The sequence below is a fragment of the Lithobates pipiens genome, unplaced genomic scaffold (genome assembly GCF_037356315.1).
Source record: "Lithobates pipiens isolate NorthernLeopardFrog02 unplaced genomic scaffold, aLitPip1_a1.2 Scaffold_30, whole genome shotgun sequence".
Lineage (NCBI taxonomy): Eukaryota > Metazoa > Chordata > Amphibia > Anura > Ranidae > Lithobates > Lithobates pipiens.
The window spans coordinates 59,419,226-59,431,893 of record NW_027507791.1 but is presented as its reverse complement, the minus strand read 5'-3'; the positions used below and the strand labels follow the sequence as shown (position 1 = coordinate 59,431,893).

The 12,668-nt window shown below is 43.1% G+C and overlaps 1 protein-coding gene across 1 annotated transcript in view; it reads left to right on the top strand.

The window, feature by feature from the left end:
* The window catches only part of ETV3 (ETS variant transcription factor 3), a 45,672-nt gene that overhangs the window by 16,115 nt on the left and 16,889 nt on the right, over positions 1–12,668 (top strand). The window contains exons 2-3 of the mRNA XM_077464301.1: positions 4,725–4,788; positions 8,113–8,350. Of these exons, the coding sequence (XP_077320427.1) occupies positions 4,743–4,788; positions 8,113–8,350 (284 nt within the window). The 5' untranslated portion in view covers positions 4,725–4,742. The remainder of the gene's footprint in view (positions 1–4,724; positions 4,789–8,112; positions 8,351–12,668) is intronic.

Here is a 12,668-nt window from a genome sequence, read left to right as displayed (position 1 = left end):
ACAATTTTGCTTTAAAAAAAAAAAAAAAGTCCTTGTCTTTTGCAAATACGCAGCAGCTGAAGAAATCATGGATGTGAACATGTCCCATAGGAAATCATGTAAATGAACTGTAGTGTTTCTGCACAAAGCACCAAAAAACAGAGGTGTGACCCAGGCCTGAGATGTTTAGTAACATAATGGGGTTATAAAAACAAAAATTGTTACAAAAAGAGCAAATAATCGCTACTGAAAGTGGTTAATTTTTTTTTACTATGGGACAGTAATATTTACAGTAGCGATTTGCACTATAAAGGGCTAGGTGTGTTTGTGTGTGTGTGTGTGTGTGTGTGTGTGTGTGTGTGTGTGTTTTTGTTTTTTACCCCATTATGTTAGTGGCCGATTAATCGATTATGAAAATAGTAATCGATTAATTTCATAATCTATTAGTTGTCGACTAATAAGTTGTTTTAGGCCTGATTCTGGCTGAGCAAAAGGACTGGAGTTTGTTTTTAAATGAATGATGAAGCTCATTTTTATTGCATTACCAACCGATCATACTGTCCAGACTTGATTGGGAGGATCTAAAAGCAACCAAAAAAGTATTAGTGGTGTCTTACACATTGGAGCTTTTTATCAACGATTCTTTCAGTTCTTGCTAATAGCCGGAAAGTTTGATCTCTAATGCTATCTATACAGGCTGACTGGGAAAAATGTATTTGATTCCTTCATTTGTGCTAAATGGTACGGATGAAGAGGTGTCACTGTCGGTCATTGTATATTCTACATTTGAAACCCCACCATTTAAATTGAAGTTTTTATTCCAAACGCAAACTGGATAGAAGAGCCAGCGCTTTTTTGGGGCAGATATCGCCCTGTTCATGAAGCCATGCTGCGCCTTGTAAATAGTTCCAAAGTCCTCTGAGACCTGTGATGTGTCTCAGAAGGCTGAGGAGGGCCGAACTTCTGGCTCAGATCAGTCCAGAGCATCTGACTGGAAACGGGAGCCGGTAATGGTCAAAACCAGGTTACCTAAACCCAAAGGCCCCCCCCCCCCCTCCCCGGCCCCAAACAAAGTGGTAAATGCAAACAAGCGGGAAGTTCACACCGCCCTATGTGAACTGTTAAGAGTGTTGATTAAAAATTTGATGACATCCCCCCCCCACACCCAGAGTGGGTCGCACATCAGCGCTAACTGTGAATTCGGACAGGAATCGGAGCGCATAGGTGTGAACACCCATGCGCTCCAATTCTGGTACGGGGGAAAAAAGGGTCCTGCACGATTTTGGTCTGAATGCGATGCAAATTACAATACATACAATCTGGATGGCTGAATTTGCTGAATTATCGCATGTGATCTGCACAGACGTGCAGTGCAATTTGCATGCGATGTCTGACATCGTACAAGTGTGAACTAGCATTTTAAGGTTGTAGTTAACAGTTGACACTCACGGCTGAATGAATACCCAGATAGTAACTGCATCTGATTGGCTACAGTCATCTTTCAGCCAGCAATTTTCCACTTGGTTTCTCTTTTTAGGCCCTATTCACAGGGTGATTAGCACTACTGGCACAGAGATGCACAAGTGTTGCATGCATCCTTGTACCAACAGTTCCATAGATGGCGGCTGCAAAGATATAGCTGCTATGTCCCAGTGTGACCTCTGTGCTGATGCCGCATCCTGAACAGATGCTGGGTTCATTTGGGGTTGAATTTACTAAAACTGGAGCATGCAAAAGCGTCTTTAAAGTATGTATGTGCTAAATTGAACATGCTGAACTTAGAAGCCGATGTGTAGCGGTCCATGGCGGCCACAGATTTTACACACGTTTTTATAACCCCGCTGGGACATGTCTTTGGTCTTGCAGCCATATGTCCCAATGGACATCTATGGGACTATTGGGATTCATGCAACAGCTCTGCATCCCCCTACCTGTAAGACTACACTGTATGGGGCACACAGCTAATTGCCCTGGGTGAATGTGGCCTCTAATAGAAGTTTGTCAGCTGGTGCTTATCGAGTAACCCATGGCTCCAATTCATGTTAATTCAGCAGAAATTGGCCAAAATTCAACTTGTGTAAGGCAGGCTTTATGCCCAATTGCTGTTTTTATTTATTTATTTTTCTCTGATGCCGAGTGGCTTCTAAAATCTTATTTTAGCTGAAATACACCAGACCACCATAATATATTGCCTGTACCCACCTTTCTTCCATAGGAGCTGTGCTTCTTTACCCAACACATTTTACTTTTTTGATATGCTAGAGCAGGGGGTAGGCAACCCCTGTCACCCAAAGCCTTTTTTTTTTTTTCGGGCACTTGACTCCCTCCCCATCAGCAGAGCAGTGCAGGAAAGTGTCATTGAAACACTAATGCATTCCAATTTCAGAGTTCACCGCACCAGCACTGAGGGGTAGGTTACTGTGCCCCCACCCACACATTGTAAAAGATGGGAAAACCTTGCTTGGTTTTCTAACTTTGCTGTAGCTGTGATCGTCATATTTTGAGATTTGGATGCAGTTCTGCTGCAGACCGCCTTATAACGGTAGAGTTATATTGCCTCTATTAGGCATAGGACTAGGCAGAACAACAAAGCGAAACGAGCACCTGGCCCCGCCCATGCATGGGCTGTCCCTAGTCGGTATATAATCCCCTCCTTGCTCTAGGTATTGACGTGAGTAAGGACCTGTGGTTCTTAGGTGTTGGTTTTTTATCTTTTTGCTTCATTCTTTTTTTCCTGTGATCTGCAATCAACTGCTGGGCTGGGTGACAGGCTGGTAATATAGAACCTGGGTGGTCTTCAGCGTCTCCTGGTGCATACGTTTATCTTGTCATTCACCTTACCCAGGTTGAGGGGGTGCTTTGTTTGTTTTGGGTGTGATTTCTCTCTTAAAGGGGTATCGTTCAGTTTGGGTTCCTGTTACCTGGTTGGCTCTTGTATCAGCCTTGGGATTTTTTGTTCTCCCACCCCTTATGTTTGGCACTGCTTTGGGACGTCCCTGCTGTTATATACGGCTGTGTCTGTCAATGAAAGAGTGAGGAAATAGGTTTTTTGTCTACTTACCGTAAAATCCATTTCTCTGATTTCGACGGACACAGCACCTGCCCCTCCATGGAGTTCTTTTGATACTTTTGTTACTGCTTGCTACTAAACTGCCTAGAGCAGAGAGGGGGTTATAGACTGACTAGGGGTGGCCCACGGGCCGGGCCAGGTGCTCATCTTTTGCTTTGTTCTGCCTAGTCCTACTCCTAATAGAGATGCTATAACCCTACCGTTATAAGGCTGTGTCTGTCAATGAACTCCGAGAAATGGCTTTTACGGTAAGTAAAAAAAATCCTATTTTTCCAGAACTGTTATTGGCCACTACAAAGGCCAATCACAGTCCTGCTAGCCCCGCCCACTATCTGGAGGAAAATGTCTCGCTTGGTTGCCACTACCAATCTCAGAAAGAAGGGATTTCCCTGTGATTGAGAAAACCATAATACATAATTTGTGGCATTCTGGGAACTTTGTTGAAATTATTCCTGAACCTTTGCATCACTTCTGAACCTCTTCACTCTGTGTCCCTTTAAAGTGGTTGTAAACCCTTACAAACCACTTTGACCTACAGGTAAGCCTAGATTAAGGCTTACCTGTAGGTCCAAGCAATATCTCCTAAACCTATATGGTTTAGGAGAGATTTGCCCGAAAACGGGCACCGCTGTCTACGGCGCATGCACCGTAGACACCGGCCCGCATGTGCACTGAGCGTGGCATTTCCAAGAATGGAGCTGCCGCGCGTGTCAACTCCTGTGCGCGGGAGTGACGTCATCGCCGAATGATGCGACCCCCCCCCCCAACAAGATGGATGCGGCGGACTACAGGGGACAGCGGCGACTTCGCTGGCTCCTGTGTCAGGTAAGTGACGCATAATGGACTATTATGCGATGCATAGTAGTCCATTATGCTTTACCTTTGCAGGGAATGAAAGAGTAAACTCATCAGGGTTTACTTCCTCTTTAAGCCACAGGCAGTATTCAGCACAATGAAAATCGCACACAATTTTCCCCGTTGGCGCAGAGCGCCGCACTTTTTCTTAGCTGTGGGGGCCCAACTTATGATCCTGCACACAGGCCCACTGCTTTCAGAAAATACCCCTGACCTGAGCTCATCTGGCATCTATTCCAGATGCTTGTATGTGACATCAAATACATCACATACAAGCGCCTACATCCTCTCCAAAGCACATGGGCTGAATGCGAGAGGTGGATCAGCAGCATGAGTGTGCAGGGACAGGTAGATGTCTCATCTCTGCTTCCTTTCACCATTCTGCATATCATAGATGAGAAGAGGGTAAAGCGATGGGGGGGGGGGGGGGGGGGAGGGGAATGAGCAGGAGGGGTTCAGTGGTGGGGCAGATGTGTGGGGGGGACAGTGATCTGACGTGTGGAGTTGCAGGCATTGGGGCTGATCTGAGGCTTTCTCATTACAAAGTAGTTTACAGCATCTACTTCATAAAAGTCCCTTTTGTGATTGAGAGTGTGAAGATGACTTTTTTATTTTTTTATTTTTTTTATAAAATCGGCATGCTCAATTTCTTTGAAAACATTTTTGGCACACTGTTTAAAGGGTTGCCTGCCCTTGTGCTAGAGAAATGACTCCATGGTGTGTAAGTAGTGAAGTGAAGCTGTTTGCTCATGTCATGTGCTTTTGTAACTATTTGTTTTTGTCAGTTTTATAAGGTTTTCCTTTTTTCTTGTGTTTACAGTCAGCAGGAAGAGGAACGATGAAAACTGGTTGCAGTATGGTGGAAAAATCTAAAGGAGGGGGTGGTAAGTTTCTTTTATTTTCCTGTAGTAAAGAGTAGGCCAAGGTGTAAGTATTTCATTTATATACTGTAATTTACTAGATTGAATGACCTGCAGTTTGTGGTTTACTGTATGTAGAACCCCCTGCGGACATCATGACCTCTGTAAACCTGCAATTATGTCCATTGAAGAGCCGGTCGGGGCTGCAGATGCCTTGTGCAAAAATGTCCGAATTTTTAAAGCTGTTTTGTATGTTTAACCCCAATTTTCTTACTATTGGTGCAGCTCTGGTGTTTACATACAACCATACTCTGAGAAATATGTAGACAGTGCAAAAGTGTAGCGCTAAAAAGAGAACTGTGTGCGTAAATCCGTGATGAAATATCACATCCACATATAGACTCGCGTGCTTCCAATGACATATATTACATTAGTTGACAAATTGTGTTATACCACTTCTATACAAACATATATTCATATGTGTCCAAATATGCTTGTACAAAAACAAATAATCAACGTGAAAACCACTGCCACCATTTTTTTTTTTTTTTTTTTTTTTTTTTTTTTTTTTTTTTTTTCCCTGAAAGCGCTTGATAAACTATTTAAATGTGAGTTATCTTTTTTTAATAAATTGATTTTTTTTTAATATGGAATTACGCTATATGGCCTTATCTTTCTATTATGCTCATCCTTGGGAGTTTGGCTTATGTGATTGGAGAAAACCTGTTTACATCCATTTGTGTTCACATGTTATACCTTTAAGGATTGGATGGTTCATCTAACATTTAATTGCACTTGTGGGACTTGAATTTCTCTCCTTAAAAGACTTTTCACGTTGATGATTTTTTTTTGTACAAGCATATTTGGACACATATGAATATACTTTTGTATAGAAGTGGTATAACACAATTTTTTTTTTTTTTTTGCAAACTAATGTAATATGTCATTGGAACCCACGTGAGTCTATACGTGGATGTGATATATTTTGTCACGGATTTACACCCACAGTTCTTTTTCGCTACTTTTGCACTGTCTACACTGTTTTGAACTAAAACATCCATTTTAGTGTGTTAGCTGCTTTTTTAATATTTAGATAGCACAGTGTTTTTTTCTTTGTATTGAATCTTCTGAGAAATATGTAGACTGACATTTCTTAGAATGACTTGTCCTGGCCATCTGTGGCTTCAATACTTTGAGTCACAGACCCAGAACAAGATGCTTTCACTGTCACTTTAGTTTAAGGGTAAAGTATACCTATCATGAGAGAAGATGATGAATAGTATTATTGATTAGTTCTCTTTTTAGCGTTGTTGTGATTTTAGTGCTTTCTGACTGGTCAGGTATAGAGAAAATAAAAAATCTAGATTTTTCTTTGACTTTCATTGGCTGCATACTTGTGCCTGATTCCGTGCACCGCAGGTAATCGCTGGCTGATAGCCGCAAAGGCCTACAGCCTCCGGCGACCTAACATGGTGTATGGGGCTGGTGGCGGCTGAGAACTGCAGCAGGAATCTGGTTCCTTCCATTACAATTTGCACCAGCCCTAATCGCTGTTGTGAATGTAGCCTTTTACTCTAGCAGCAGGTGTGGTAAGCTGAAGAAAACTAAGCTTACAAAATCTGTTTTCACAAGATCACTAGTGATCCGGGACTTTGAAAGCACCTCAGAAGTGTTTAGTTTAGCATTGGTGCCTAGTGTAGGCTTAATTCACTTTAACAGCAACTGTGTGTACTTGTGCTCCTCCACCGCTTTTTATTTTTTTATTTTATTTTTTTTTGGTGTGCTTTCTTGCTGGATATTTCTGCACGTTGTCTCTTCTGCTTTCGTTTAAATTTTCTCTTCCAGTATTCACATTTTTGTCTCCTTGCTCTGTTGCAATGTCTTTGATGGTGCTGCCTGGTGTTGGTGATAGCACTTTCATTTGTCTTTTTAGACCACAAATGTGATTTCATTAGTCATTACCAGAGCTACACAAATGAGGTATCCAGTCATTCAGTTCTGTCACATGATACTGGTTGGACTTTAAAGGGGCTGTTTTTCTCTTTTTAGAGAATCTTGAAAGGTAAAAGTGCCTTTGCACATCGGGCCTTTTCCAGCTGTTAGATTGGGGAAGTCCATGTGTGTATTGGCACCTCCCTTACCTTACCTTAGCTGAGCTTGCTTGGGTCCATTGGCTGCTATGAATTTTCCATGATTTTAATGTTTCTTTGGTTGGTGCTCACAGGTGTGGCACGTTGGATAAAGGGATAGAATGTAGAAATGCTTCATAATCTAAACCAGACTATAGAAGCCCTGTTCTACTAGCCTCGTCTTACCTACAGGAATAGGAAACCTCAGCACTCCAGCTATGGTGACACTACAAATCCAAAGAGGCATTGCAAGACCGACAGCCACAGGCTTGACTCCCAGAGGCATGATGGGATTTCTAGTTCTTCAGGTGCAGTGCTGAGGTTCCCTACTCCTGGCCTAGAATTTTTAACCTATCCAGTTGAAGTCACTATTGTGCAGGATGACTTCAGTCTTCTAACCTCCAAAGTGACACGGGGAGGAGGGCTTTGCCATTCCACTTGCCTTCTCTGTATGGAAAGTGGGGGAGCTGGAAATTTTACAATATGCTTGGGGGGGGGGGGGGGTCTAAGCCCCATCCATCTTGCAGTGAGTTGATTTTGCACATTTTGTAAGAACTGCACGCCTCCGAGTGTCGGCAGGTTGAGAAATCTCTTTTAACCATAACGGGGAAAGCCATTTTTGGATCCATAGCAAGCACTCTGGGTTCATTCTTTTTGTTCTTTCAATGCATTGTGGGAAAATGAAAAGGGTAAATATAGCTGCTCGGCACAGGGCAATTCTTCAGACACAAGTTACTGTGGTCCATATTTATGAATCGCAGTCAGATCAGTACCTATGACATTGCTGGCCCTGTGAAGCCTGTTTGTCATATAGAGCTGTTTACTTTTTATTTATATTTTGTTCATGTAAACTGTTGCTTTGTTCATCCAGATTTTGTTTAACAGCACACCCATAATGTCATACTTACCCCTCAGTGTATAATTTAGTTGTATGTACTTAACACTCTTCAGTCTTCTGTTGCTGGGGGGGCATTGTCTACAGGCAGTGTCTCCATGTTCTACTTATGTGTAAGTTGGTGCTTTCGTCTAATGCTGGCAATTCTAATCTATCTCTGCTCTTCTCTATTTTTTCCTTGTGTGTTCTGCTTAAATGTTTTTTGTTTTGTTTTTTTAGTTCCCCATGTTTCTGTCCATTTCTTTTGCAGTCATTTTGTCCTGTGCCTTTTTTTTCTTTTTTTTTTCTTTTTATCATTTATTTGATTTCTTTGAAAATCTTCAGGTTATCACTTCCCTGACTGGGCATACAAGGCAGAGTCGAGCCCAGGCTCCCGTCAGATCCAGCTGTGGCACTTCATCTTGGAGCTGCTGCAAAAAGAAGAGTTCCGCCATGTCATCGCATGGCAGCAGGGGGAGTATGGCGAGTTTGTCATCAAGGACCCTGATGAAGTGGCCAGGCTGTGGGGCCGGCGGAAATGTAAACCCCAGATGAACTATGACAAACTGAGCCGGGCACTCAGGTGAGAGATGTGAGAAGGGTTTTTATTTTTTTTATTTTTTTTTAATACATTTTATTCAGCCTTAAATCTTTTTAAACTTCCTTTACCAAAGTTCAGTTTTAAACAAAGTTCTCCCTTGCAGTGGGGCTGCCTCATAAAGCCCAATGCATAGCTCATAGCCCTGATGCTGAGGAACAGTCCAGAGCATAGGAAGCGCCATCTGCTGAAGGAGCAGAGGATTGGGAAAGAGTGCTTTTCCATCCTCTAAAAAGCAACAAGCAGTCAGGCTGTGCCTGCACTGCCTGGGTCAATGGCTTGTTTTTGTCTAGGGCAGTGGTCATCAACCCTATCCTCAGGGCCCACTAACAGGCCAGGTTTGCAAGATAACTGAGTGCTGAAGTTACTCTGCAGAGCTCAGTGTGGAGAGGTCAGAGCTGGTTGAAGGTAAGAGACCCCCCCCCCCCCCCCCCCCAGACAGCACACAAACGGAGCTGAAGCTGTCACTCACAGGCTGTGTGCTGCAGGTCCCTTTACTGTCACCACTTTTCACTCAGTGTCCAAAACTTGTTACAAGTGATTCAGATAGCAGAGGAAAAAGGCAGCAGAGAAATTACACCTTAATGTTCTGCATTAAGACAAGTACACACTATAGAGGAATATTCCTTGTATTTCAAGCGGAGTTCCACCCAAAGGTGGAACTTCTGCTTTAAGCACTTCTCGCCCCCTGACATACCACATTTTGGCGTGTCGTGGTGTGTTTTATTGATTTTTTTTTTTTTTATTTTTTTTTTTTTGAGGGAGGCGATACCTTGTTTTCAGAGGGGCTTCCTGTTCCTCTTCTTGGCCGCCTAGGTGACTCCTCTCCCCCCCCCCCCCCCCCCCCAAACGGCCCCTCCTTGCCAGTGATCGTCTGGGACACGTGACAGGTCCCAGAAGATTGGCCAATAGCGGAGCACATCACGATTCTCGCATGCCCGGTTGTGGAGCCGTAAGCTGTCATGGCTGGGTACCCACAGTTGATATAATGGAGGAGAGGAGCGAGGCTCCGGGTGACCGCAGGGACAGTTAAGCAGAAGCTATGCTTTTTGTAGCTGCTGACTTTTAATAAACTAAAACGGATGGAACTCCACTTTCATGTCTGAAGTTTGTATCCACTTTACCACCTGAAAGAGCCTGTAGCAGCGTTTTTCTCCAGGAGAAACTGCTATTTTAGCTCTATTGCTGTTCAACAATCCCAATACGAACTGTGTGTGTGTGTGTGTGTGTGTGTGTGTGTGGGCTTATTTTTATTTTTCAGTGCAGGTGATGTCCACTATGTGCTTAAATGGCCAATGAAGATGGGAGGAAGTTTTCTATAATTGCAAATGTATTGACATAACACATACGGTACCCCAGGAACCCTAAAACATTGAGTTGCTATTGTTATGGAAAACTCGACAAGCTGCTGTGGTAAAAACCTTGGCCCTGCCTCTCAGTTTGGCTTCCTATTATAGTTAATGGTCAATGGGGTTATTTTACATAATTGTCACACACTGTTGTTAGTTACATTTGAGGGCTTTTTATTGGCTGTTACACGCATTTATATGTGGGGTGTCTGAACTAACATGTCCAGGCAAGAGTCTAAATTATAAGCTGTACAAGCAAAAACCTTGGTAATGTGTTTTATTGTATGTTCAGCACAAAGCACACGGCATATGGGTACCTACCTGATCACCACAATGACTTTTGGCACCCAGGTCATGTTGTACCTGGATTTTAGGTTTCTGCTTTAGGGCTCTTTCACATGGGACAGATTCGTGATGATCCATCCTGTGGACATCCGCTTGCTCAGTGGGGATTGCTCAGTCGATCCCCGCTGAGCAGGAAGATGACGGGTCCGTCTCTGTACACTGTGTGCAGGGACGGACCTGTCAGAGCGCCGCTCTCCCCTATGGGAGATCAGATGACGACGGACCGCAGAGTCCGTCATCCGATCCGCAGATGGATGGCAAAGTAGGTTTTTCCTTCTGTCACATTTTTTTCGGAGCGGGTTGGATGTCAGCGCTGACATCCGACGCTCCATATAGGTCTATGGAGCATCCGTTCAGGTCTGCCTAAAAAGCAGACAGGCGGACCTGCATGGATCGTTCATCTGAAAGAGGCCTTACATTGTTTAATAGTTCTTGGGCCTGCAGACAGTATTGGCCTAGGCTGCCCCACTTATTCTTCATTAGCACTTGCCTTACTTGGGTTTTTGTTACTTATTTGAAGTGGTATACTTGGTTAGGATTGGGAAGTGTCTGGATCTTATTCTGTTACAATTTGGGAAGAATCCCTTCACTTCCTGTGTGATCACTGAAAAAGGAAGTGAACAGACTTCTTATTATTGGTGGACATGGACAACAATAAAACCCTGCTAGAGGTTTTTAATCCCCAGTGTGTCTGGCATTCTGCTTTTTAAATCAGTATACTTGAACATTGCTTTTTGTATGGTGTTACTTACATGTTGTAACGCACCCTTATTCTAATCTTATAATGAGATGTTATTTACATACCAGGACACCAATGACACAAGCCAGAACAATCTAATGTTACACAATTGTAAGCATGCTTCCTGATCTCATCCAGGGTTCCTGAATAGACACTTGCTTCTGGACCTGACTGCAGAATAATTTGGATAAAGTGAGGCCATGTGGTGTTCAGGTTTCGCTTGGGAGTTTTTGTTTTATTTTGTTTTTTCCAAGCAATGCCTTAGCTGCTAGATTTTTATTTTTCGCAATAGTTGAAGTAAAAGCAGAAAATATTTCTTGCCTGATCTGCCTCCCTACTCTTGCAGTATCATTTTGAACTTTAGATTGGGTGAGAAGTGTATAGAAATCTTATCTTGTTACATTTCTTTCAGTTTATCTCAAACAGAGATTAGCTATAAGTACAGGGGAAGAAACTGCATCCTCCTATGGGCAGAATCTACTAGTTCTTTTATAATGTTTGGTTATGTGCAATGTTTAGCTTTTTACATTCCACAAAGTTCCTGTACTCGGTCTGTGTCTAAACTCAAGAACAAAAATGTAATGGATTGCAGTTTACCAGGCAAAACCTGACGAGTCTGAATGCCGGTGCGTACTGCCATTCATTGCATGTGATTCACACCGCATTGCTGTGCAGATCACATGCAGTGGCTGAAATCTCATCGCATTCACACTAAAATTGTGCATGATCCTGTGTGTGTATGTGTGTATGTGTGTATGTATGTATATATGTATATGTGTATATATATATATATATATATATATATATATATATATATATATGTATGTGTGTATATCTTTTTTTTTTTTTTTTTAATCCACACTGTAATCGGATCACAGGGCTCTTAATGTAATATATGCACTAAGATCTTCTGTGTCTAGCAGCCCCCCTTAATACTTACCTGTGCCCCATTTTTATCCAGCATTGTGCACAAGTGCCTCGGCCATCTGAGACTCCCTCCTGATTGGCCAACCGACTGCTGTTGTGTCTCAGCTAATCAGGAGTGAGGGTGAGGCCAAACTGGACACACAGAGCTGTGGCTTGGGTACCCTATAGCAATCTTCTTGCTGTGAGGGGGGGGGGGGCACTCAACAGGAGGGAAGGACCCAAGGAGGATCTGGGCTTCTAATGTTTTCATACAAAAATAACAAGGCATTACAATCTGTTTAAGTATTCCCTAATTTATACACACAATACAGTATTAAAGCAGAAGTAAACCCTGATGGGTTTACTTCCTCTTTGATTCCCTGCAAAGGTAAAGCATAATGGACTACTGTGCATCGCATACTACCCCATTATGTGTTACCTGACACAGGAGCCAGCGAAGTCACCGATGTCCCCTGTAGTTCCGAGCGTCCATCTTCATGGTGGGTCTCGCTGCTCCGGCGCTGTGATTCGCTGGAGCAGCGATGACATCACTCCCGCGAATGCGCACGGGAGCCAACACTCGCGGTATATCGCCGCGATCTGCAGCTTACCCAGTGCGCCTGCACGCTGCTGTCTACGGCGCATGCTGCTTCAGGTAAATATCTCCAAAACCGTATAGGTTTAGGAGATATTTCTTGGACCTACAGGTAAGCCTAGATTAAGGCTTACCTGTAGGTCCAAGTGGTTTGTAAGGGTTTACAACCACTTTAAGAAGTGGATGCGCAGCCCATGTTAAATGTACACATCAACGATGCTTTTTAAGGCAAGCTCTGCAGTAATGCAATCTGTGGACTTCTGCACTATTCTTTCAGTTTTGATTGTTTAGAATTGTGAAATTACACAAATGGGAGATTGGAGTTTACAGTAGTTCATTTAAAAATGACAGTTTTTGGGAAGTGCCAAC